This window comes from Spodoptera frugiperda, chromosome 19, assembly GCF_023101765.2.
Source record: "Spodoptera frugiperda isolate SF20-4 chromosome 19, AGI-APGP_CSIRO_Sfru_2.0, whole genome shotgun sequence".
Classification (NCBI taxonomy): domain Eukaryota; kingdom Metazoa; phylum Arthropoda; class Insecta; order Lepidoptera; family Noctuidae; genus Spodoptera; species Spodoptera frugiperda.
Window position 1 is genome coordinate 1,340,513 of NC_064230.1, and position 27,385 is coordinate 1,367,897.

Below are 27,385 nucleotides of genomic sequence, written 5' to 3' on the forward strand. Positions count from 1 at the left end.
GACGTTGAATAATTCGTTCAGAAATTGAGTTTCTAGTAAAAGCATTCTCCAGAAAGGATTAATGTTTTTACCTGTTAGAAAAATTCAAATATTTCTTAATTCAATATAATTTTACTACGTACCTTATTGTTTTTACATCATGAATATTATCATGCTTCTAGTCTAATTAATGTAATAATTTCTTTATTTAAAAGAAATATAAAAAAAAAAAAAAAATTAAATGTTCCTACAATGATCCCAATCCGGAGCTACGGAAGTACGGACTACCTGGTTTACCGGGGTTCGCGGCCCGAAAGGCAGGAGAAGGAACGGGGTAATTTTTAGTCACTAAGAGTTTGATACTCCCTCTCGCCTCTCGCTCACCCAAGGCGAGAAAAGTCATTGCTTGATTTTCCTCCCTTAAAAAAAATATTGTACCAATGCATGCCGCTAATTGTGAATGTGCTGAACTTACTACCTATATGTATTTAGCACCTGTATTATGTACCATTATAACAAATATTTGAGCAAATAAAGAATTTTTATTTATTTAATGCTGATTTCTAAACAAAAGCAATACCGTCATTGTCAACTGTTATCATAATCAACTGTCAGTCAGTCTGTCAGTCTGTCATTGTCAATGCCATAAGCGGTATGGCAGATGGCACATTGTTATTTGCAATTGCTATGTCTGAATTGTGAATTTATGTAATTAATTTTAATTAATTATTTCATTAAAACATCTTGCTATTACAGTACAAAGTTTAACCCAAGTGTAACCTTGCATAAAAACAGTGTACTACAGTGTAAAAGTCCTTGAATTTGACATTAACCTTTTAAAAAAAGCAATATGATTCGTTCAAGTTTACAATTTGTATAATAAGTGTAGAATTATTTTAAATTACGACTCGTTTGTCGTTTTGTAATAATAATTAAGGTTATAGAGGTGAGTTTTTGTTTTATTTTTTTTTCATATTATTTTTGTTGTTTTTAAAGGTTATTTCTAATTGGCTTTATAATAGGTATTGAATTCTTTCTTGCTTTGCCCAATAATATTTTAAAGATTTATGACAGAGTGATTTATACTTTAGAATATCATTCAAGTCAAAATTATTTATTTTAAATTGCCCCGGGAAGGCACTTTTGAATGTTCAAAGTAAATATGTCTGTCGGGCAGTCCTCTAGTTGCTCTATTTGCTCGTTCCAAAGTGTAGATTCCTATGGAGAAGAACGAGCAAGAAACTTCATAGGTTACTCTTTTTCAATCAGGTTCACAATACAATTCTTATTTATGCCCTTGGACACCAGGGGAGTCACAGTTGCATTACCGGCCCTTTAAAAAGGAGTATGTTCTATTCTTGAAGATTTTAAGTTTGTAATGGAATTACCGTTGACAACAGCTCATTCATATGTGCGCTTTAATGTGCACCTCTGCCTACCCCTTCGGGGATAAAACACATAATTTAGATGTTTCAGGCAAGCTAAACCTGGTTTAGCTGCTTTCTGTGTACCTATATCATTATATAATTTAATTTTGTATCATATAATGGGGCTGTCATGTTCCTATTAGGAAAAAAGCCTTAATAAAAATTGAGATAAAAAAATTGTAGATGTTGACGACATCAATGGCTCATTCCAAATTCCATTCATTTTATCTGTAATCTTAATCTTTGCTTCCTTACATCAATAACAAAGTAAAAATTTGAATAATTTATTTATGTACAATGCTAAATATAATGTTTCAAGTTCAACCTCTTTGCCAAACAAAGAGTTTTCAAGTTTTCAAATTATAATTAGGTGTGCCGCCTATTATGTTTGTGTTAAAAACTTACAATAGAAAGAAAATATACATGTATTTAAATAATATTCAAATTGTATGTATATCTGCTATAGCATGTCTCAAGTTAGTATTGTAAGCTAGCTTCTGCCCAAGCCTTCACCTGTTTTGCTATGTGATAAAAATTATATGTGTTATTCCATACCATAATCTACTGCTGTTCCAAATTTCATCACAATCCCTTCAGCCGTTATTGACAGACTATATATATATTTTATTTGTTTTACTGTAACAATTATTACTTTTGTTTGTGTTGTATTTTTGGTGCATCGTGCTCAGTGCCGAATAAATTACTTTTTTAATTATTATATGTTATCGGCTTACTCACGTAACTGTTTGACGAGGAACTCGACTAGTTTCAAGCCATGCTAGAGGCTCATATTCATGAGCAGCATTCCGCGACACACGACTCGTCAAACAGTTACGTGAGTAAGCCGATAACATAATAATTAATTTAGTATGTCTCACGAAAGTTACAATAAAATTACTTTTTCTTTCTTTCTTTTTCAAATATTGATTTCCCTTTACTTTTGTTCCAGAAGCAGAGCTGTGAATACCAACCAAAAACCTACAATCAAAATGCTAAACAATAGTATTAGAATGTACAAAGTAACACAAATACAAACGTTACTACGTAGAACTTTATCGTTAAACGCAAAACGGAAACTCAGTATCCCACGGACTTATTCATGTATTTGCGGACAAGTATATTTAAAGAACCCACCAATATTAGAAAATACTCGAGTACATTCAACGCAAAGCGATCAGCATAGACAAAAAGTTGTCATAGAGACCACTACGCCTAAAATTGTCTATGAAAAGTTGGAAGAAAAGGTTTTACCCGACCATAGACATATAGAGGTCAGTCCTGGCTTTTGGAAGGAGAAGGTTGATCCTTATTTGAAATTGGCAAGATGGGATAAACCTATTGGTGAGTATAATTTTGTATGTGTAGCTTGAAGTAAATTCTATTGTTTTATGTAATGGCTAGCCAATTAGAAAACCAGGGGCGTTTTGCAATATAACAACTGAACGACTAGCCGAATTAGCCCCTGATTCGGCGTGTTGCGTGCGCCTCAACGAGTTATCAGACCACCACAAATGGGGCCCAGTAGGGCTGATGTCTTATCCGGAGCTACCTAGTGGTTTACCGGGGCTCCGACTCGCAAAAGCAGGAGTTGGAACGGGGTGGTTTTAGTCAGTAAGAGTCTGACACTTGCTCTCGCCTCGCCCAAGGTGGGATAAGTGATTGGCTGATTTTCCCCCCTGAACAAAAAAACCCATAACAGAGGTGATATAATATATGACAGCACCGTTGGTGCGGTGGCTGGGTAACTGGCTGCCGCATAACGTGTAGCGGGTTCGATTCCCGCACGGAGCGACTCTTTGTGTGATCCACAAATTGTTGTTTCGGGTCTGGGTGTCATGTGTATGTGAACTTGTATGTTTGTAAACGCACCCACGACACAGGAGAAAATACTAATGTGGGGCAACGTTTATTTAAAAAAAAAAGAATCGTCCGCGGAAAATTAAAAAAAATTGGGTTGTACTACCCCTAACATTTAGGGGGATGAAAAAAAAATGTTGGCCGATTCTCATAGATACCGGATAAGCACAAAAAATTCATCAATATCGGTCCAGTCGTTTAAGAGAAGTTCAGTGACATACACACTTACAGAAGAATTATATATATAAAGATATAAAGATTTTGTGTTTTCCCAGGAATCTACCTCCTATACTGGCCGTGTGCGTGGTCGATAGCCATGGCTTCAGTCCCCGGGACGGTTCCTCTGCAGACCTCGTTGGAGACAGCTGCCCTGTTCCTGGTGGGAGCCGGGTTGATGCGGGGCGCGGGCTGCACCATTAATGATATGTGGGACCGAGATGTTGATGCCAAGGTAGGTTTTGTATGGTATAAGGGGGTAAACGAGTAGACGGATCACCTGATGGTAAGCACTCGCTGCCGCCGAATGGACACCCGAAACACCAGAATGTGTTATTGGGGATTCGGTTGGTAAGAAGATTGGGAAGAACGTTTTGGGGAGATATTGGGCCTCCGGTAAATTAATTTACATTTATTTTAAAATTTATAGAAAAACTAGCTTCTGTAAGTGGCTTCGCTCGCGTCGCGATAAAAAAGTATCCTATCACTTAAGTCAGCAGTCCCCTAGGATAAAAAGTAGCCTACATATTATTCCAAATCCAAACGAGCGAATTAAGATTGACCGGCGTTTCATTACTTTTAACGTAAAGCAAATTCATACTAAGGGTACTGTTTCACATTCCAATCCCTTCAGCCGTTTTGACATGATTTAGTAATAAACACGAACACACAAACTTTCGCATTTACATTATTAGTAAGATAAATTAAATGTATTAGAACACGAAACGGGATATTTACCAATTTCTATGTTTATCTATTTCTCTGAGTTTCTGATATTTCGGCAGTTCATCCGTGATCATGGCGCTTGCAACAGTGCCGAAATATTGAGTTCTAATACTAGTGTTAGTGACCATGTCAGTTTAAATACTTATAAATTGAATGTTCCAGGTAGAACGAACGAAGTCCCGCCCCCTAGTGACGGGCGCGGTATCAGAGACGCAGGCAGTAGTGTTCCTGGCGGCGCAGCTCAGCCTCGCGCTGGCTGTACTGCTGCAGCTCAACTGTTACAGCATCGTGCTCGGAGCTAGCAGTATGCGTGAGTGTTATATGTAGCATATTTATATGTAAATAAGGATGATGACGGGGTATGAAGATAAAAAAATATTAAAACTTTCGTGAGACATACTAAATTAATTATTATGTTATCGGCTTACTCACGTAACTGTTTGACGAGGAACTCGACTAGTTTCAAGCCGTGCTAGAGGCTCACATTCATGAGCAACATTCCGCGACACACGACGCGGCGAGTTGGCTTGAAACTAGTCGAGTTCCTCGTCAAACAGTTACGTGAGTAAGCAGATAACATAATAATTAATTAAAAATCTATTTAGTCCGTCAGTTAGGTAATGAAAAAATATTAGACACGTATTTTTTTATTTTGTCATATAAGACAACAATACTTAGATATAACGAATCAAAGTTTAGGAGTGGGAGCAAAAAGTCATTTCTGTGTGTTAAGTGACGTTCCACGATATTTCAAGTCGATATATCTTCGAAAGTGTGAGTAACAAAATAAGATACGTGTCTAATATTTTAAAATAATCTACAAGACGGACATTAAAATAAAAATTAGTCATGTACCCTATTGTTTACTGAAATAAATGAATTAATGTCGTTTTTCTTTTCTTGTTTCAGTCCTAGTAGTAACATATCCTTTAGCGAAACGCTACACGAACTACCCTCAAATATTCCTCGGCGCCACTTTCAACTGGGGAGCACTGCTAGGATACAGCGCTATACAGGTAACTGCTGTGGTTCTTTCCTCAAAAGACCACTTTAATTTTTTTTTTTTTTTGAAGGGGGAAAATCATCCAATGACTTCTCCCGCCTTGGGCGAAGCGAGAGGGAGTGTCAGACTCTTACTGACTAAAAACCACCCCGTTCCTTCTCCTGTTTTTTGAGCCGGAGCCCCGGTAAACCCGCTAGGTAGTCCGCAGCTCCGGATCAGGTCAAAAGACCACTACAGAATAAACTTGCACGGTTCTCCGACATCTTTAATTGATTTTGTCTGGACTTTAAAAGAGACTATGACCTCTGAGTTTGTTTCGGCATTTCTTCTCAGAGTAGTCCGATAGGAAATGTCGGCCTCATCTAGTTATTTAAGAGATTGACGTGTAAAAGTGTTATTTTATAACCTATTTGCAAAATAAATATCATTTATCATTTATTTATCATTTATCAGGGGGACCTAAACCTGGCTATATGTGGGCCCCTGTACATAGGGGCGTTGGCGTGGACCGTCGTATATGATACTATTTATGCTCATCAGGTGAGGTTTCATATATTTTTTGGTAATGTTTAACGCTTCAGGTTCAAAATCGAGTTAAAGCACACGGTTAAACCAATTGTCTACCAATGACAATCTCGTATAAGTTACTATTTTTGTCAAGTGCGACTGCCGTTGCAAGGGACCTCGGGTTCAATTCCCGTGTCGGGCAAAGTAACTTTCGGTTTTTCGAAAATGTCTCAGTAGTAGCACGGAGTGGTCGCAAGTGCGACTGCCGGGTTATAGCGTGATGTTTTATAGTCTATAACATTCCTCTATAAATGAACTATCCGACACAAAAATAATTATTTAAATCGAATCAGTAGTTCTAGAGATAAGTGCGTTCAAACAAAAAACTCTTCAGCTTTATAACAGCTTTATAATATTAGTATATAGATTATAATATTAGTATAGATTAAAGCTGAAGAGTTTGTTTGAACGCTTATCTTTGGAACTACTGCTCCGATTTGAATTCTTTTTGTGTTGAATAGTGCATTTATCAAGGAAGGCTAAAGGCTATAATACATCATGCTATGCTCAATAGGACCCAAACAGAGCGGGTAAAACCGTGCGGAAGTAGCTAGTATTAGTATAGATTGACGCAGTTTTTATACAGTTTAGAATAAATTGTGGTACTCAGAGGCTATAAAACATCACGCTATAACCAATTGGAGCCGCAGCGGAAGTAGCTAGTGTTATATATAAAAACTCTAATCTAATATGAACATAAAATTTCTCTATCCACAGGACAAAGAAGACGACATGAAAGTAGGGGTAAAGTCTACAGCGCTAACATTCGGCGCCAACACCCGGCCGGCGCTGGCCGCGTGCCTGGCAGTGAGCGCGCTGTGTCTCAGTACCGCGGGGCAGGCCGCCGAGCTCGGCACGCCGTATCAGGTGGCGGTCATGGCTTATGTGGCGCATGCTGCTAGACAGGTTAGCTATTTCTTAAAAAAAATATTGTCGCCCCACTCGCACTTGGTTAAACAAACGGCTGCCACATAGTACGTAGCGGGTCCGATTCCCGCACGGAGCAACTCTTTGTATGATCCACAAACCGTTGTTTCGGGTCACATGGTGTCGTCCGCATCGTACGCATTGGATCGCATCCAATTGGTTAATTTTTCAGACTGCGTCTAGTTGCAGACTGGTGCGAAATGCTTACCGGCCAACATAGATGAGTCAATGAACAATAAAGAAACTATGAACAAAAAAATTGACTTCTGACTGACTTTCCTGTTCAAGACACTGGCAGCATATTTCTATTATTTGAAGTGAATTCTCACATAACTGTTGCAATCGAAACAATGTAACCAAGAATTGTATTGCGATGCCTGATTCACAAATAGTAACCCATGGAGTTTCTTGCTAGTTCTTCTATGTAGAAGCACGAGGATCCTACACATACCGAATCTACGCTTTGGAACGAGCAAATAGACGCGAAAGTGAGAGCGTCTGCACGGTATTGACAGACGTTATTCGTGTCGCTAACCCTTCCAGCCTCGACGTTCAATCGCGCAGACGTACTAGGTCTGAGAGAGATTTTCCTCTAAGATAGATTATGAATTTAAATATGATTCATTTTCCATTCCAGATATACACGCTAGACATGGAGAACCCAGAAGATTGTGCTTCAAAGTTCAAATCCAATGCATCAGTTGGTGCCATCATACTCGCAGGTATACTAGCGGGAGGCTACAAGAAATACATGAAAAATGTCGCCGAAGGTAAAAACATACAGGACACTGCAAAAAGCTGTTTGTTCAGCTAAAAATCCCGAGTGGTACTTTTAGTACCACTTTAGATTTGAGTGCTAGAATAATAGAAAATGTTAATAGTGTAAAAATATGCAAGACACTGCTAAACGCTGTTTAGTCAGCTAAAAATCCCGAGTGCTACTTTTAGTACCACTTCGGAGTTGAGTGTATTACGTGTTTAACGTGAAAATGTTAACAGTGTCGTCATCGTCATCTAGCTTGCGTGTAAGTGAGGTTATTGAAGATGCCAATCTCTCCCTAAAAGGTTGGCAATGAATTTGTAACTTCTCTAGTGTTGGGCATTGGGCGGTGCTAATTGCTTACTATCAAGTGATTCGTCTGCTCGACTATTCCTTTAAAATATCATCAGTCCGTTTGCTGGCCATAGGTCATTCCAATAGCACTTACCTCGATCTTTAGCTCTTCGCATCCAACCACTGCAGCGATAGAAAGCTTATATTAACGAGAAGTTACATATTCTTATCGTTGGTCGTCATAAATGGACACACAGCGGGTATGGATACTCGACCTGGCTAAAGACGCCTTGTATGTCGCATAGACATAATATTTATTTACAAGATTTGTATGAAAGATTTTTTTGGCCAACCCATGTGGAAAGTTACCGAAGATTATTATTTAAGTATGTAAAGTTTGTACTAAGTTGAACTTAGAATATTTGCAATGGTACTTTTAGTACCAGTTCAGATTTTTGTGTTAAACACTTATTTTATTCTTTGACGGCCATGTATCATAGTATACAATACGTATACGACTGTTTAACGCTTAACAGTTTGTTAGGGATTGAATTCAAAGTATTTTTGTTACAGAAAAACCATAGGATAAAAGGTGATTCAAAAAAATACAGCATCTTTTTTCTAGTTTTTGGATCGAATATCCAACCCTATAATACCCCATAACAACAATTAATTAAAAATTCGACTAAGCTAAGCAACGTTAGATGCGATTTACATTTGAATAGGTGCCCGTCAAAATCTGTAATGGCACTAAAAGTACCACTTCGTTAAAAGTGTTACTACAGATACCAAGATAATTTATAGTGCAAAAATGAAATAATTTTATTTTAGAATCTAAGTAATTTGTTTAATAGTCGTTACAGCAATTTTTAAACCGAAAATTACCTACCTCGCAGTTTTAAACTAATAGTTTAAATTAAAATAACTCTTGTTATTTTGTACATAAGGTATGTTTTCGCTTAACAACGATTTTAGTGTAACATCGCGTCGAGGGGGTAGGCAGAGGTGTACAGGGGGCCTACTCTAATGCAACGAAAAACGAAGTTTCGTACGAAACTTCGCAGATTGCATTCTACGATTCTATTTATTGCGAACTTTCGTGAACAAAAATTAAAGTTTTGATATGAATTTAAAAATCAAACGCTATTTCAAGTAACTCTTTCAAGTAACTCTTTCAAGTAAATCTATAAAACCTACGGCCGAAGATCAAACGAAACTTCGGATTCGAGAACCGGAGTAGGCTCTCTGGTGTAAAGTGGGTGTACATTGTATACGTGGACCCATGTTTACCCCCTTGGGGGTTTAAAGACGTGATGTTATTTGTAATAGTCACAAATAATAATTAATTTATAACTTTCCTAATCATTATTATTTTATGGTAAATAAATTATGGTGCCTAAAAGTGTAAACATAGAGTCAGTCATTGTTTAAGATGACTAATTTTTATTTTAACACATTCAGTGCCACCGACTCGCCCGGAGAGTCCATGTAAATTTTATTCCAGTGCCATCGACTCGCCCAGCAAATTCACTGTTTTTGCTCTTTCTTTACAAAATGCATGGTGTATTTTCTGCTTAAAATAATACTGAAGACTAAACATACCCTAATCTATATATTAATACGTGATGCAAAAACTTTGGACAGCTTTTAACGAAAATTGCGCGGACGTAGAAGCATAAAATTTGGTACACTTATAGTTTATGTGTAGGAGAAGTGCAGAACGCTAATATTTTTCAAAAATAATGCTTATAAAGTACATTAAATCAATAAATAAAACATTACACACACATGCATAGTATCTGATCGTATTTGACAAAACGTCAAAATCGATAGACATTGCGATGATATTCTCACATCTCATATGAAAAGAGGTTTATAAAAGAGTTTCTTTGAGTTTGAGTTAAATAAAAAATATCCTTGAACGTATGTTAAGTGGTATTGTAAATTAAATCGTATATGGTTGAATTTCGACCACCAGGCGACCACTGGTCTAAAGAATTGCGTGGGGGATGCGAGTTTACGGCGCTGGAATAAAATTTATGTGGACTCTCCTGGCGAGTCGGTGGCACTGAATGTGTTAACGTCCGTCTTGTAGATTATTTTAAAACATTAGATACGTATTTTTAATTTTCTTACGGAAACATATACTTTCGAAGATATATCGATTTGAAATATCGCGTGACTTCACTTCTAGGTACGTTTTATACGTAGTAATGACGTATTTGCTCTCACTCTTAAACTTTAATTCGTTTTATCTAAGTATTGTTATCTTATATGACAAAATAAAAAAATACGTGTCTAATATTTTTCCATTACCTAACTGACGGACTAAATAGATGTTTAATTTTCATACCCCGTCATCATCCCTATTGTTATGTATGTGGTATCTCTGCCTATCTCTTTGAGAGAAAAGGGCGTGATGTTGTTTATTTATTATTTTAGTTTTGTGTGCTGTGAATAGTTTTAAATGGAATGTATAAGACAATTTGTCTACCTACTTTAAACTAAAGATTGTAAAATGATAAAAGATTAAAGATGGTCTATATAAATTATTTTTATACGAAAAATCGATTTGAATATGAGATCCATACTTTAACAATGCTCTAGTATGAGTTTCCTTTACGTTTAAAGTAATTGAAACGAGAGCGCGTTCGGCATACTGATTGTTTGGTTTATTCGAGCCGGCCAATCAGAAATCTGGAGCTGCGAACTACCTAACGGGTTAACTCCGGCTCGACGGGCAGGAGAAGGAACGGGATGGTTTTTAGTCAGTAAGAGTCTGACACTCCCTCTCGCCTCGCCCAAGGCGGGAGAAGTCATTGGATGATTTACCCCGCTCAAAAAAAAAAAAAAATACACGCTCTCGTTTCGATTACTTTAAAACGTAAAGCAAACTCATAAGTACTAAGGTTATTAGAACTATTAATTAAAAAAAGTAATGTCGCTAAGATGAAGAATTTTTGATAACACAACATGTATTCCAAATTATGTTCCCTATATTAAATCTGTATTATAATTTTGAATGAGTGTTTGAAACTCTGCCTACTCCTAGGTATAGGCGTATTGTTATGTTATGTTAATATATGGTGACTGGTAATTAGTGAACGATATTTAAACACGTGATTGTACTCATGATTACCAACAACTTTCCCGAAAAAACTTTTTTTGTATACTCATTAGTTTTATTTTTATTGCAATAGCTAAACAACAAAATTTCGCACGCGTGCTTTCGCATGATCAGCTGTTAGCAGCGAGGCGCCCGCGTTATAGGAAGACTAGTAGGTATTTTGGAACTTTATTGTGATAAAAATAAAACAAATGAGTATACAAAAAAAGTTTCTTTGGGAAAGTTGTTTGTAATCATGAGTACAATCACGTGTATGAACTAAAGTCGCGTCAATAGGTTTTAAAACAGCATTTAGTATTTTGTCGCTTAGCGAATGAACTTTATATTTGTGTATATAAATATTATATGTTAGGTATGTTTGTTAGTTAGTTAAAATGTTAATAAAATTATCTTGCCATTATTTATGAGTTTTATTTCATTAACAATATAAGGACTTATTCGTCAACTGGCGAGTGTCAAACTCGCGAGTGGTTATTATGGTCTAATATAACTGCCTAATTTAATCCGTAAATTCCTAACCCGCAAAAGGCCGGCAACGCACTTGTAACACCCCTGGTGTTTCAAGTGTCCATGGGCGGCGGCGATTGCTTACCATCAGGTGATCCGTCTGCCCGTTTACTGGCTTATACCATAAAAAAGGCAATTAATGGTTGAAACAATGGGAGTATGTGGTGTAATAATAAAACAACAATTACAATACTTAAACCGACTCTTACATTTAATTTTAAGTTAGACATTACAGTTAGATACTGTCCTTCACAAAACTCTTTAAATTCATTAATTATTATGTTATCGGCTTACTCACGTAACTGTTTGACGAGGAACACGACTAGTTTTAAGCCATGCTAGAGGTTCATATTCATGAGCAACATTCCGCGACACACGACGCGGCGATTGTCGCTGCTACTGGCGACCTAAGTTTCACGCCCATCGCGCCCTCTGCCTGGATTTACACCTACTTTCTGACGATGAATATGAGCCTCTAGCATGGCTTGAAACTAGTCGAGTTCCTCGTCAAACAGTTACGTGAGTAATGCCCGAATACTTAAACGCTACTCAATTTTAAGACGATCTCAAAACTACACAGAGATAGTACGATGTTTAAGTACAACTTAAAATTGAGTAGTATTTCAGTATGTGGTGTAAGCCGATAACATAATACTTAATTAGTATGTCTCACGAACGTTATAACTTTTAAATTGATTTTGAGAATTACAATTACGGAAAGGAAACTATTTCTTATTCTTATTCTGTTGTGGGTTTCGCCCCTGGTTACCGCCACCTCGGGCAAGGGGGGCTGGTCGTCCACGGTTACCGAAGGCGCCTCGGTTACCACCGCGCCCTGTCCTCATGTTTTGACCGCCACCTCGGCCCTTAGAGACCTCACTTCGGCTTCTGGATTTGACCTGAAATAATGTATTATGTTATTGTAGTTATTTTTTGTGTTAGGAGTGCCTTTAATTTACCCTTGTTGACTTCCTTTAAATACCCTATTTAAAGGAAGCCTACCTACCCTATTCCTTTAAATCCCAAAAGTTTAACCATTTGACTGCCACATCAATAAAGAAAAAAATGTTCCCTGCTCTATGTACAAATACAAACAACTACAAATCTGTTTTTTGTATGTTTATTATGAATTGTAAAATAGTTATATATTTATGAGTATAGCCGACCGTGGCCGTCAAAGGGATAATAGGCTAACCCCTATTACATGGGGCTTATAGCAAAACGATGGAAAATAAGTGTAAAGGTGCCGTAATGTGCACCTCTGTCTACCCGTTTGGGGATAAAAGACAGAAAGATACGGGAGAAAATCTCAATACAGTTACATGTACATCGGCAAGAGAAAACCCTGTGTCTGACTGCGCCAGACAATCCACAAACAGGGAAAGGTGGCGGGAGATAGTGAGGAAAGCAACAAGCACCTCGCAACACAAATACGGCCGCCTCAACGTGACCACGACCACTCAAACAAGAGCAAAACAACAAAGAAGATGAAAAAGACAACTTCAGCATCAGAAAACATGAAAAATAACACGCAAACAGTTGAAAACATACCTGTGTCTCTTCCTTGACCATATCGATAACTTCGTCGGGGATACGCAAGTATTTGATAGTACTGCCTCTGATATAGCACTCAGGCATCCTCCAGAACTTGTCGCCGTCTCGAGATGTACAAATAACTTCACGTAAGTTGATATTCATCCAATTATCGCAACTTACTAAATGCCCGTTATATGTTTCGCCATTTTTTAATTCCACCAGCATTGGATGGTTCTGCGCTGTACGGAGTAGTGATAGCGGCAACATTTTGGGTTATTTAGCTATTTTGTTGCGTATTTTTGGAGTAAATAAACAGCTTTCTCTCGCTTGGTTGATGTTTTTTTACAAAATGTCAGTTTTGGAGGTTAGGAAATTAGGTTGTTTTGCGTTGACACTTCGATTTGTTTGAGTCATTGACGTTTTGTTTGCGTTTCGTTTTGTAAGTAGCGTTTTTATTTTGTATGGTAGATCATAAGTTACTTTTCTCCTTTGATGGCTGGAAAATTAATTACTGTAACCATACTTTATCAAGAAATATTTGTATTCAAGTAAAAAATATGTTTGAATAGAAAAATATAAATTACGAGATAAGAAACTGTGTAGAAGAAAAATAACTTCTAAAATAAACGCATCTTTTTTCAAACTGTCAAACAATTTTGCGTTCCAGTTAAGAATTTGAGACATACTAAGCATTTAATGTTTTGTCTCGTTTTAACAACAGCATTATATGCTTAGATAGACAGAGATGATGAATCATTCATGATCATATGTATACTAAGTCAACAAGTGACAATTTGCAAACGGCTGATTGCAGATTTCACTTGAAAATTCTGGAATTAATCCGTTTAAACTCCTTGATAATTACTTAAAAATAACAGTCTATCCATCAGCGGCTTACAGGTAAACTTTTCTCGTACATAATTATAATTTTTAGACAAAACTTAGTAACTTTCCGACCGCGTGTCTAAGACATAAATATAAAAAGTATATTTCTGTATATAACATGCGTGTTTATCAATAATTAGCATGTTTTTCATGATATATGAGTTAAAACTTTCCCTATTATCTTTATGGGAGGCTATGTTTCATCTATTCTAATTAGATTGTTATTAGAATACGAACTTTTTTTAAATTAGCATTTCGCAGCCGGCATGCGTTGTTTTTGGAATAAAACATAACAATTGTGATATATTAGGTCATTTGTGAACATAGTAATGATTAATTGAAGCAGAATATTATTTTTTCTTGACTTGAAATTCAGATTATATGGTGTCTCTCTCATAGAAATTAATTTCGTTAATAATGTGATGTAGTCAAAGTCGAAATCAAAATTATTTATTTCAAATAGATAAAGAAGGCAGCAAGCAAATGTCACATTTTTAATATAATATTAAAAATGTTTGTCTGTTGGTCAGTCCTCTAGTTGCTCTATTTGGTTGTTCCAATGTGTAGATTCTTATGGAGAAGAACGAGCAAGAAATTCCATAAGTTACTCCAGCGCATAGATAATTTGCTTCCCTCTACTTTCCCTACCTACTAGCAGTTCCGATCTTTATGATCCTTTTAATGTATTTTTTATCTGTCTTTTTTAAGAGAAGTCAGTTAATTTTTTTTTTTTGTAAAAGGTTATTTTTATTTAAAAATGAAATGTTTGTTTGATATCTAGCTTATAAAATCTGGCAGATGATAAAAATATCTGGTTGTATATTAATATAGATTAATTAATTTCCAGCACTAAGCCACGATGCCGCAGGCTCGGCGCAAGACTCCCTTCAGTGGGAAAGCTAAGAAACAGCAGCTGCAGTCCAAGAAACAGAACAAGACACTATTGATGTCCAGTAAGTGAGCCTTCAACCTTATTTATTTATTTATTTTATACTCTACTAGCTACTTCCGCGCGGTTTCACCCGCTCTGCTTGGCTCCTATTGGTCATAGCGTGATGTTTTATAGCCTATAGCCTTCCTCGATAAATGCACTACCCAACACAAAAAGAATTATTCAAATCGGACCAGTAGTTCCGGAGATTAGCACGTTCAAACAAACAAACAAACTCTTCAGCTTTATAATATTAGTATAGTATAGATTAGTATAGATTGCTCACATACATAAAAAATTACATTGTGATAGTAATCTGAGTACAATGGGCATACACACACTTATCATACACGTTACAATTTTGAAAACCAATCATCATCATTATCATCAGCCGGAAGACATCTATTGCTGAACAAACATAGTCCACATTTATCCACTTAACATAAAAAAAACATAATCATCATATCGTCACGCCTTTTATCCCTGAAGTGGTGAACAAAGGTGCACATTACGGCACGTAATGCAGAGGAGGAACGCTATACAATGTACATCCACTTTTCATCATTTGTGTTATAAGGCCCATGTAAGGTGGTTCACCATTTGTGTTATAAGTGGTGAGCCTATTGCCATATTCTGGGCACAATTCCAGACTCCGTGCTACTACTGAGAAATTTTAAAACAACCGAAAAAGCCCAATAATACTTTGCCCGATCCGAGAACATAATCTCACCTTGATACCGCTTCCAGCATCGTCCGGAACGACCTCATACGACGTGGTGTCAGTGAATTACCAGCCGACTCGAGCCCGCGGCGGCCGCGACACCAACAGATACGCTCTCAAGTTCTACCGGGAGACAGAGGAGGAACTCAAGATTAAGAAGGAAGAGGCTCTGTGAGTTTTGTTTACTTTTTTTATGGGATAAAATTAAGTTAAATTAAATATTCTTTATTCCAGGCATTTCAAACCCATAAGATACACATACACATTATAATTAAACAAACGTACATTAAAATTTTAAATAAAAACAAGATAAAAAATATAAAAACTTAACCTAAATGAAAGAGCAACTACTTATAAGTCTTTCATCTCTCTTTTTAGATGGACGACATGGAATACAGAGGAGACAATATATAAACCTCCCTTCAATCGTTAAAACAGGAGGCCTACTCTAATTCAACGAAGTTTCGGACGAAACTTCGCAGATTGCATACTACAATTCTATTTATTGCGAACTTTCGTGAACAAAAATGAACGAATTAAATGAAGATAAATAAATAGGTTTTGATATGAAATTAAAAATAAAACGTTATTTCAAATAATTCTATTAGTAAATCAATAAAACCTACGGCCGAAAATTAAACGAAACTTCGGATTTGAGAACCGGAGTAGGCCCCAGATGTGTATCCTATGCACCAGGATCTACAGTAGATACAACCATGCAATTTGCAAACACCGAAACTCTGAAGTAGGTCGGGTCCCAGGGACATGAATAAAGTCAAAGTCAAAGCATTTATTTTAATTAATCCTAAATTAGGCACTATTGAAACGTCAAATTTAATTGTCCGTCAGTGAAGCTAGGCGCTCGTTCCAAAGTGTTGCTTCGAAAAAAAAAACTAAATTAAATGAACTAGTGGAGTGCCTCGTCAGTTACTTGGCTTGAAATTGGTCGAGTTCCTCGTCAAACAGTTACGTGAGTAAGCCGATAACATAATAATTAACTCCAAAATTGTCCACAGAAAAGAACTTAATCCAGTACCAGAGAAGGACTTGGAAGTGAACCCTGTGGACTACTTCCCGGCAGACGTGTCGTTCCCGAAGCGACCGCCGTGGGACTTCAACATGACGCCGGCGCAGCTGGACGCGCAGGAACAGAGGTATTTCAAGGTAATGTCGATTTTATGTGTGTTTGTATAGGTGGTGGTTTTGAATTGGCATTGGTTTTTTTTTAATGTATAATAATATGGCAGTATTTTTCTATAATAAATTTATTTTTGTAAAATTAGCTGTTGGCATAAAATAATGACTATTGACAGAATTTGACAAATTTATTTTTAAAATATATTTTTTTTAATAAAAATAGCCAAGTCTCTCCTTATACATCAGCTATCTGCCAATTTAAGTTCCGTCGAAATCGAAATAAGTACGAGATTGCGTTACGTTTAAAGTAATCGAAATGAGAGCGCATTCGGCGCTCTGATTGGTTGGTCTTTTCGAGCCGGCCAAAGAGTCAGAGTGCCGCACCCAAACTACTACTTTAAACATAAAGCAAACTCTTACTAAGGGTACTGATATATAGTGACTGGGAATTAGTGAACAATACTAAGTAAGACTACTTCTGATAACGCGGACGCGAGCGCCTCGCTGCTAACAGCTGATCATGCGAAATTTTGTTGTTTGGTTATTGTTATAAAAATAAAACTTATGAGTATACAAAAAACGTTTCTCTGGGAAAGTTGTTTGTTATCATGAGTACAATCACGTGTTTAAATATCGTTCACTAATTACCAGTCACCCTATGTAGTATGTATTTTTATCTCCACTCCTCTCTCTCTCCCAGAACTACATAGACGGCCTGCAGGCGTCAGACCACTGGCGTCAGATGTCGTACTTCGAGCTGAACCTTGAGACGTGGCGCCAGCTGTGGCGCGTGTTAGAGATGTGCGATATACTACTGCTCATTGTCGACGTCAGATACGCTGTGAGTGGCACCCATTTTGATTTTGATTATTTATTTATTTACCTTACTTGTTTTGATTACTGTCGGTGCATCACATACGCCTGTAGACGACATTGTGTACTTAACGCGGCAGCGCTCGCGCCACAGCGCGGTCACTAAGCTCTCAGACGCGTTAGACTTCGGGCATTTCATAGTTCCAATAATCAATAGTTGTAATTACGGTATTAAACCTATTTTATACAGTCCACTCGCTTTTATTAAGTCCCAACCGAGCCATCATAATCCGGCTCGAAGGACCATTTTATGATGGCTCGGTTGGGACTTAATAAAGCGAGTAGCGCTGCCGCGTTAAGTACCGCGACCCCGCGCTTCCCCGGTGTCGTCCGCCCGTGTCGTCTATAATGTATGTGATGCGCCGACAATTACATTTTTAAATATCTTATTAGAAAATAAAAATATAAAAAGCAGTAGCCCACGCGCCGTATCCAGAAGTATTGCCTTCTGCATCAGACCCTTGATCCAACCGTCTAACGTTAGCCTACTCAGGTGTTGGTCGAGGCTTTGAGGCAATTGGTAGATGCGACTATCGGCACAATGATTGCTGAATCTACATCCCACATGTCGACAACCTCATGAGCTAAATCAAGATATTTACCCATTTTTATTATTATACTAGCAAACCCGGCGAACTCCGTTTCGCCACCAGAAGGCTTCGCTTATTTTTGTATCAGAGATGGTGCTGTATGTGAAAAATGATATTCCCTGATTTCCTGCTTTTCTCTTGAATTTTTCTTTGCTATAAACCTCACGGAGCCCGAAACCTTTCCAACGAATGCAAAACCGTGGAAATCGGTTCGTGCGTTCTGAAATCCTTGGACGGCGGTAATGATTGCTTACCATTAGGCGATCCGTCTGCTCGATTACCGGCTTATACCATAAAAAGTCCAGACCCGTGCGTGCGGCGCGTCGAGTTCCGTGCGCGCCTCAAAGAGCCATCAAACCACCACAGATGGGGCCCAGTAGGGCTGATGCTTGATCCGGAGCTGCGGACTACCTAGCGGGTTTACCGGGGCTCCGGCTCGAAAAGCAGGCGAAGGAACGGGGTGGTTTTTAATTAGTATGAATATGACACTCCCTCTCGCCACGACCAAGGCGGGAGAAGACATGCGATAATTTTCCCACTCAAAAAAAAAAACCATAAAAAGTCGGATTGCTGCTTATAACCCAATTTATTTTCCTCACAGGGCATGATGTTCCCCCCCTCCCTGTACACATACATCCAAGACCAGAAGAAGGACATGATCCTGGTCCTGAACAAGATAGACCTGGTTCCATCATCAGTAGTATGTGCGTGGAAGCAGTACCTCACTACTGCGTACCCTGCGTTACGAGTGCTTTACTTCACGTCGTGTCCTGCCTACAATCTGCGCGGCGCTACTAGCGATAAGGCAGGTTAGTGACTATGCATACAGCGTGTAACAAAATACCCATATACATCAAGAAGCGCTGATGAATACAGGTTGAATAGAATCTCTACACAAAGTTTCAGCTTAAAATACGTTTAAAAAAATTGGTACCAAATACTTGGTGTCGCATGGTTCTTGATTTCAAATCATACAAACGTATCACAACACTACAGGGGTCACTCGCTAATTACAAAACATTTATTCTGTAAATCAGATCGCCTAGTATCTGTATCTACCTAATTTTGATGTTCGGTTTGTGGAATTTTATGTATTATATATATCCCGTATCGTTTAAACTCATGTTTATTATGTTATCTAGAAACAGTGCACTTGATATGTATACCCCCTTTTTGTTACACCGTGTATAGGGTTGACGGGTAATTAGTGAACGATATTTTTAAGGTTTTTTGTTTAGTCGTTAGTTTTATTTTTATCGCTAAAGCAAAACTTTTTTTAGCACGCGCGCGTATGGTTCTAAAATACCGATTAGTTTTCTTATAATTCGCGCGCCTCGCTGCTAACAGCTGATCATGCGAAAGCACGCGCGCGCGAAATTTAGATGTTTTGTTATTGTGATAAATTAATAAAAGTAATGAGTATACAAAAAAAAAATCTTTGGGAAAGTTGTTTGTAATCATGAGTACAATCACGTGTTTAAATATCGTTCACTAATTACCCAAGTCAACTCATACACTGTCTGTAAGTATACCAAATTTCATCAATATCCGTTCAGTAGTTTCAGCGTGATTGATAGACAAACATCCAAACAAACAAAGTTTCACATTTATAATATTACTGTTATATCTATTACTATCTTTCCAGGTCTCCAAGTAAGGCGCCGCAAGGGTAAGCAACGTATGTGCGCAGAAGGAGCCACGAAGATCCTCGAAGCGTGCAAGGAGATAGTCAAGGGAGAAGTGGATCTCTCTTCTTGGGAGAAGAAGATCAAAGAAGAGACTGATGTAGAGTTTGATTATGATGAAGGCGCTCAGATTGGTGAGTAGATCGGCAATGTAATAGGGATGATGACGGGGTATGAAAATTAAAAATCTATTTAGTCCGTCAGTTAAGTAATGAAACAATATTAGACACGCATTTTTTATTTTGTCATATAAGATAACAATACTTAGTTTAAGTAGGGCTGATGCCTGATCCGGAACTGCTACCTATCGGGTTTACCGGGGCTCTGGCTTGAAAAACAGGAGTAGGAACGGAGTGGCTTTTAGTCAGTAAGAGTCTGACACTTCCTGTTGCCTCGCCCAAGGAGGGAGAAAACATTAGACGATTTCCCCTCTTAAAAAAAAACTAAATAAGGAGGAGCAATCGTGTGAAGTGTCGCAGCAACACGACATGAGCGGTAGGGACACGGTAATATATGTCGCATATATGTGACACATTTAATTTTTATTTTTTGTAGTATGGGACCGCTATATGGAAAGTGTAGGAAATCCAGTGATAATATCTATGTGTATCTCCTCTATGTATTTACTTAATGGATTTACCTTAATTTAATTTACCTTTATCCACAGGAGAGACAATATTAGAGAAGGCAGACACATCCTACTACACGCACGAGCGCTACAAGTCCGGCGTCCTGTCCATAGGCTGCGTGGGCCAGCCCAACGTGGGCAAGTCGTCTCTACTGAACGCGCTGATGGGACGCTGCGTCGTCTCCGTCTCCAAGACTCCGGGACACACCAAGCACTTCCAGACTATCTACTTGACGCCTCAGGTGAGTCGGTATTAGGTGCTGTGGTCGGAATTAGGTGTTGTGGTCGGTATTAGGTGCTATGGTCGGAATCAGGCGTTGTGGTCGGTATTAGGTGTTATGGTCGGTATTAGGCGCTATGGTCGGAATTAGGTGTTGTGGTCGGTATTAGGCGCTATGGTCGGAATTAGGTGCTATGGTCGGAATTAGGCGTTGTGGTCGGAATTAGGTGTTGTGGTCGGAATTAGGCGTTGTGGTCGGTATTAGGTGCTATGGTCGCTATTAGACGCTATGGTCGGAATCAGGCGTTGTAGTCGGTATTAGGCGTTGTGGTCGGAATCAGGCGTTGTGGTCGGTATTAGGCGTTGTGGTCGGTATTAGGGTCGGCGCGCCTTCTTACTACGCGCACGAGCGCTACAAGTCCGGCGTCCTATCCATAGGCTGCGTGGGCCAGCCCAACGTGGGCAAGTCGTCTCTACTGAACGCGCTGATGGGACGCTGCGTTGTGGTCCGGGACACACCAAGCACTTGTGGACTATCTACTTAGGCGTTGTGGTCGGTATTAGGTGTGTTGTGGTCGGATATAGGCCCTATGGTCGGTATTAGGTGCTATGGTCGGTATTAGGTGTTGTGGTCGGAATTAGGCGTTGTGGTCGGAATTAGGTGCTATGGTCGGAATTAGGCGCTATGGTCGGAATTAGGTGTTGTGGTCGGTATTAGGTGCTATGGTCGGTATTAGGTGCTATGGTCGGTATTAGGCGCTATGGTCGGTATTAGGCCTTATGGTCAGTATTAGGGTCGGCGCGCCTTCTTACTACACGCACGAGCGCTACAAGTCCGGCGTCCTATCCATAGGCTGCGTGGGCCAGCCCAACGTGGGCAAGTCGTCTCTACTGAACGCGCTGATGGGACGCTGCGTCGTCTCCGTCTCCAAGACTCCGGGACACACCAAGCACTTCCAGACTATCTACTTGACGCCTCAGGTGAGTCGGTGTTAGGCGTTGTGGTCGGAATTAGGTGTTATGGTCGGTAGGAGAAGGGTTATGTTTTTCCCGACTGCGCCAGAAGGAGGGGTTATGTTTTTCGAGAGTATGTATGTATGTATGTATAATTGTTTGGCACGCTCTGCAGCCTAAACGGCTTGATCGATTTTGGCTTGAAAGGTGTCATTACATTCGTATTTACTGTGAGAGTGACACTGGATATATCAATATAATAAATAATTTAAAAAACTAAAAAACCCGACTGCGTTTCTTTATAATATTTAAATGAAAAATCCCTAAAACAAGAAAGTCATCGTAAAATTGAAGCAGTCGGGACCCATTCTAAATATGAAAACTTAGTGAGGGCACATACTTACGGCTGGCTTTTTAGAATGGGTCCCGACTGCTTCAATTTTACGATGACTTTCTTGTTTTAGGGATTTTTCATTTAAATATTATAAAGAGACGCAGTCGGGTTTTTTAGTTTTTTAAATTACCTTTTTTATTTTATGGTATTTTAGTTTTATTATTTTTATATTTTGATATATCTAGTGTCACTCTCACAGTAAATACGAATCAAACGACCCCTATCAAGCAGAAATCCATCAAGTCGTTCAGGCTAGAGAGTGAGAAATATTCGAATTTGGCGCCAAAAATCCGCCATTTTGATTTTTAAATATTTTGATATATCCAGTGTCACTCTCACAGTAAATACGAATCCAACGACACCTCTCAAGCCAAAATCCATCAAGCCGTTTAGGCTGCAGGGCGTGCCAAACAATTATACATACATACATACATACATACATACATACATACATATATACATACATACTCTCGAAAAACATAACCCTCCTTCTGGCGCAGTCGGGTAAAAAGAAACAAAATGGTGGATTTTTGGCGCCCAATCAATTTTACGATGACTTTCTTGTTTTAAGGATTTTTCATTTTCATATTATTTTAAAGGAACACAGTCGGGCTTTTTAGTTTTTTTTTAATATTATTTATTATATAAACAAAAAATGCTATTAATAATAGATTATGTTTTTCCATAGGTCCGGTTATGCGATTGTCCCGGTCTCGTGTTCCCATCGACCGTACCGCGGCCGATACAAATACTTATGGGGTCCTACCCCATAGCGCAGCTGCGGGAGCCATACACTACCATCAGGTAAGTTAGTATAGCACATCTCTGGTGGAAAAGCACCCTCACGGCCATATCCACTCCCCTATTATAACACCACTAGCTACTTCTGTACAGTTTCACCCGCTCTGCTTGGCTCCTATTGGTCATAGCGTGATGTTTTATAGCCAAACACAAAAAGAATTATTCAAATCGGACCAGTAGTTCTGGAGATTAGCGCGTTCAAACAAACAAACTCTTCAGCTTTATAATATTAGTATAGATTACTTGTACCTACATACAGGTGATGTGCCTGGCGGGCTTTCTGCCCAACTGTCGTTTGTTGGGATTTTCTATCCGTGTTATTTCGCATGTAAACTTCACATGTGTGATGTATGGTTTATGACGTCATCCATTGATTTGTTCGTCGATCGTCTATGTGCGACTTCTGTCATCTGTCACTTGTCATGTGTCGCCACAATTTATACGTACTAATATTATAAAAAAAAGCTGAAGAGTCTGTTTGTTTCTTTGTTGGTTTGTTTGAACGCGCTAATCTCCTAAAATTCCTGGTCCGAATTGAAAAATTAGTTTTGTGTTGAATAATGCATTTATCGAGGAAGGCTATTGGCTATAAAACATCCCGCTATGACCAATAGGAGCCAAGCAGAGCGGGTGAAACCGCGCGGAAGTAGCTAGTATTATTATATTTGCTTTGACGTTCAAAAGTGCCTTCCTGGTCTATTTGAAATACTAATTATTATTATTTTATTTGTTTAGGTATTTAGCAGAGAGACTGGACATGCCGAAGCTGCTTCGCATCGAGCACCCGGAAGGCGACGACACCTGGTCTCCTCGCGACATATGCGATGGCTGGGCCAAGAAGAAGGGGTACCTCACTGCTAAGGCTGCCAGGTATGTATATTAATCTTAATTTTATTATTATCTAATATATAAAATTCTCGTGTCACAGTTTTCGTTGCCATAATCCTCCGAAACGGCTTGACCGATTTTGATGAAATTTTTTGTGCTTATCCGGTATCTATGAGAATCGGCCAACATCTTAAAGAAAGAAAGAAAGAAAGTAAAAAAATATTTATTTCGCACCGGGCACGATGCACCAAAAAAAAAAACAAAGCGAAAATTAAAACAAATATAAAAGTAATAAAAACAATCACAAATTATTCTTATATAAAAACAGGAAAAAAAAGAAAAGTACTACACAATATGAGAAAATATAAAAAAAAGAATAAAGAAAACATAAAAAAATTACAAAAAAATCTATTTTTCATCCCCCTAAATGTTAGGGGTAGTACCACCCTAATATTTGTAATTGTCCGCCGACGAAGTCGCGGGCAGAAGCTAGTATTTTATAATAACTCGTGAGACATACTAAATTAATTAAAATTATGGTTTACTCACGTAAATGAATAGAGAAAAGCTCTACTAGTTAGAGCTTTTCTCCATTAATGGACGTGAGTAAACCGTGATTTTTAGTTAATTAATTGTATTGTCAGTCTATCATAGATTTCCGCAATGTAACGACTGATTCTATTCTATACATATATGTAGAGATATTGTATGTTTGTCCATAGGTTAGACACGTATAGAGCGGCGAACAGTCTGCTTCGGATGGCTCTCGACGGCAGAATCTGCTTGTGGCTGCGGCCGCCAGGATTTGCCGAGAATCGAGGTAATATAACATTAATTATTTTAAATTAACTCTAATTCACAGTTTACTCACGTATTTTATTAATAGGGAAACACAGAGGGACTCTTCCCCATTAAAAAAATAGTAATAGTACATGAGTAAACCGTGATTTAGTATGTCTCACGACAGTTCACATAATTATTTTGTTTAAATAAAACTTATCGTCGTTTAGTTAATTTAATGTTTGATATTTTTGAGTTTGATATCCAGGGACCATAAAAAATATCGATGATTATTGCAATTTCATTTTATTTACTGTCTCCATTTATTCAAGTTAGATAATATTCCTAAAATCTTCTGCCAAGTTTGAAAAATACTATGCTATAAATCACAAAATCCAAATCGGTTAAGCACATTATATACCATACAGTTTAAACTGAGAACCTACTTTTTAACTGATGATGAATTCAAAAATATTGTCAAAGTCAAATTCATAATAATTTATTATTTTACTAACGACCCGCCCCAGCTTCGCATGGGTGCAATGGTGATATATTATACATATAAACCTTCCTCTTGAATCACTCTATCTATTAAAAAAATCGCATCAAAATCCGTTGCGTAGTTTTAAAGATTTAAGCGTACAAAAGGACATAGGGACAGAGAAAGCGACTTTGTTTTATACTATGTAGTGATAACATTATGTAATTTCAAACTATATATCTTAAATCTCTTTTCACAGAAAAATATGAGACGTGCGAAGAAATGAAGTATGTGAGATGGGTGCAGGCGCTAACGTCGGATCAGGAAGAACAGAAATCGGACGTGCTATCATCAGAGTCCGATGACGATCGGCATTCTGATGACTCTGATGCTGATGATGACAGTACCGATGACGATCAGACGGCTGCTATAGCTAATAAATTCGCTGCTTTAGCTGGTGATGACTAAATAGCATAAAATAAATAATAAATGTTATTTATTTCTGCAAGTAGGTTATAAAATAACACTTTTACACGTCAATATTTCAAATAGCTAGATGAGGCCGGCATTTCCTATCCGACTACTCTGAGAAGAAATGCCGAAACAAACTCAGAGGTCTCTTTTAAAGTCCAGACAATGAAATAGAGGATAATGTGAGAGAACCGTGCAAGTTGATTCTGTAGTGGTCTTTAGAGGAAAGAACCACAACAGTATGAGCGGACCTGTTCAGATGGCAGCACGCATGTGTCAGTTTACAATCAGCTCAGCTACGGCTGTTGCTGAATGATCCGACGAACAATACCAACCAAAAGAACATTTGGGTAGGTCTCGTAAATGCTCACACTGTCAGAATATAATTAACTAAAAGTGAAATGACTAGGCAAACTCTCGCACGGTCCTCAAACTAATAATAATTATTGTATAACAGCTCCTATTGACCGTAGCGTGATGTTTTAGCCTATAGCCTTCCTCGATAAATGAGCTATCCAACACAAAAAGAATTATTCAAATAGGACCAGTAGTTCCGGAGATTAGCGCGTGGAAATGTAACAATCAAACTTGCATTTAACTAAAAATCACGGTTTACTCGGGACTCTTCATCATGAGCAGAAGCGGCCACGTCGCGCAGCCTTCTGATGCTGTAGAAGTCCCTCTGTGACTCGAAACTAGTAGAGCTTTTCTCTATTAAAGTATGTGAGTAAACCGTGATTTTTAGTTAATTTACTATGTCTCACGATAGTTATTACAAAACTTGCATTTATTATTTTATACTACCTAACTTAATAAATAAAATGTCGATCGATCGGAATTGGATTCAAGAGTAAGCCCCCAAGCTTATAATTTCTAATTATAAGTTTGAAATCGCCAACCCGCATTGAGCAAGCGTGGTGATTAATGCTCAAACCTTCTCCGTGTGAGAAGAGGCCTTTGGTTAGCAGTGGACACTTATAGGCTGTTGATGATACAATTAAATTTTTATATAATGCAGCTTTGCCTACCCCTTTAAGGATTATAAGGCGTGATGTTATTTAATTATTGTCTCTTTTACGCTTGAAACGCTTTTATTGTTAGTTTATTATATATTGACAGCCAAATTCAATAACCTATATGCCAACGGCTTCGCCCGCATTTCATGGGATGAAAAATATGTTGGGGGGGGGATGATCATCCAATTACTTCTCCCGCCTTGGGTGAGGCGGGAGGGAGTGACAGACTCTTACTGACTAAAAACCACCCCGTTCCTTCTGCTTTGAGCCGGAGCCTCGGTAACCTTTAAAAATATGCTTAGGCTGCTTTTCCTTAATCTGAAGCTGCGGACTACCTAGCGGGTTTACCGGGGCTCCGGCTCGACAAGCAGGAGTAGGAACGGGGTGGTTTTTGGTCAGAAAGAGTCTGTCACTCTCTCTCGCCTTGCCCTGGCGAGAGAAATAATAGGATGATTTTCCCCTCTAAAAAAAAAGGTGCTTTTCCGCCAGACATGTGCTATGCTACGTTACTGTGGATGCAGTTAGCTTCCACCAATCATATTCGTTGGTACATATTATAGCTTAACACTGGTGGAAACAGGCCTAGCTACGCTATGTTTTTTTATACGGAAAGATGCGAGCTATAGATACGTGTTATGGATGGCTTCCCTACTATCGATACATCGCATACTCGAGTTGCACATCTTCCTCACACATTTACAAACTTTGAAACAACTTTGTATGACAGATAGGTTGTTGAAATTGGCTGTTCATGTTATTTTTAAACGTTTTTAGGTGTATACAATTTACTATATTATTATATTAATTCATTAATAAATAATTTATTTTTTATTTGTGTGTTTTATTTAATTTCCGTCAAGGGAAGACGACTAATTTTTATTTTAACGTCTGTCTTGTCAATTATTTGAAAACATTAGACACGTATTTTTGATTTTCTTACGGAAACGAATACTTTCGAAGAATAAATCGAAGATATATCGAGTTCAAATATCGCGTGACCAGTGCCGGCGTAAAGGCCACTGATACCCCGGGCGAAAATATTGTGGCGCCCACTTGAGGGAAGC

General features: G+C 38.2%; 3 protein-coding genes and 1 long non-coding RNA gene across 4 annotated transcripts in view; 3 read left to right on the forward strand and 1 right to left on the reverse strand.

Annotated features, from left to right (window-relative positions):
• Positions 1-27,152, forward strand: part of LOC126911766 (uncharacterized) — a 29,722-nt gene extending 2,570 nt beyond the window's left edge. Inside the window, exon 2 of the long non-coding RNA XR_007706284.1 lies at positions 25,450-27,152. This is a non-coding gene — a long non-coding RNA (uncharacterized LOC126911766). The remainder of the gene's footprint in view (positions 1-25,449) is intronic.
• LOC118280998 (4-hydroxybenzoate polyprenyltransferase, mitochondrial) lies at positions 607-7,593 on the forward strand. Its single transcript, XM_050700562.1, has 8 exons — positions 607-925; positions 2,356-2,747; positions 3,539-3,714; positions 4,368-4,515; positions 5,115-5,221; positions 5,662-5,748; positions 6,493-6,681; positions 7,340-7,593. The coding sequence occupies exons 2-8, from the start codon at positions 2,396-2,398 to the stop codon at positions 7,514-7,516; spliced, it is 1,236 nt and encodes a 411-aa protein (XP_050556519.1). The 5' UTR covers positions 607-925; positions 2,356-2,395; the 3' UTR covers positions 7,517-7,593.
• Positions 11,575-13,317, reverse strand: LOC118281010 (U6 snRNA-associated Sm-like protein LSm4). The gene is made up of 2 exons (XM_035601438.2): positions 12,942-13,317; positions 11,575-12,289 (listed from the first exon to the last, which is right to left on the reverse strand). The coding sequence occupies exons 1-2, from the start codon at positions 13,191-13,193 to the stop codon at positions 12,116-12,118; spliced, it is 426 nt and encodes a 141-aa protein (XP_035457331.1). The 5' UTR covers positions 13,194-13,317; the 3' UTR covers positions 11,575-12,115.
• Positions 13,701-27,152, forward strand: LOC118281227 (guanine nucleotide-binding protein-like 1). The gene is made up of 12 exons (XM_050700548.1): positions 13,701-13,826; positions 14,659-14,764; positions 15,490-15,634; positions 16,480-16,627; positions 17,301-17,441; positions 18,665-18,872; positions 19,709-19,882; positions 20,416-20,618; positions 22,633-22,748; positions 23,481-23,615; positions 24,296-24,393; positions 25,094-27,152. Exons 2-12 carry the CDS (start codon positions 14,671-14,673, stop codon positions 25,300-25,302), a joined length of 1,671 nt encoding a protein of 556 aa, XP_050556505.1. The 5' UTR covers positions 13,701-13,826; positions 14,659-14,670; the 3' UTR covers positions 25,303-27,152.
• Positions 27,153-27,385: the final 233 nt, after the last annotated feature.

Coding starts and splice junctions, on each gene's coding strand:
- LOC118280998 (XM_050700562.1), top strand. CDS start 2,396: ATGCTAAACAATAGTATTAGAATGTACAAAGTAACACAAATACAAACG. Junction 4,516..5,114: donor GCTCGGAGCTAGCAGTATGC/GTGAGTGTTATA, acceptor TTCTTGTTTCAG/TCCTAGTAGTAACATATCCT. Junction 5,222..5,661: donor TAGGATACAGCGCTATACAG/GTAACTGCTGTG, acceptor ATCATTTATCAG/GGGGACCTAAACCTGGCTAT.
- LOC118281010 (XM_035601438.2), bottom strand. CDS start 13,193: ATGTTGCCGCTATCACTACTCCGTACAGCGCAGAACCATCCAATGCTG. Junction 12,290..12,941: donor TGGTCAAGGAAGAGACACAG/GTATGTTTTCAA, acceptor ACATTATTTCAG/GTCAAATCCAGAAGCCGAAG.
- LOC118281227 (XM_050700548.1), top strand. CDS start 14,671: ATGCCGCAGGCTCGGCGCAAGACTCCCTTCAGTGGGAAAGCTAAGAAA. Junction 14,765..15,489: donor CAAGACACTATTGATGTCCA/GTAAGTGAGCCT, acceptor TACCGCTTCCAG/CATCGTCCGGAACGACCTCA. Junction 24,394..25,093: donor AGGATTTGCCGAGAATCGAG/GTAATATAACAT, acceptor CTCTTTTCACAG/AAAAATATGAGACGTGCGAA.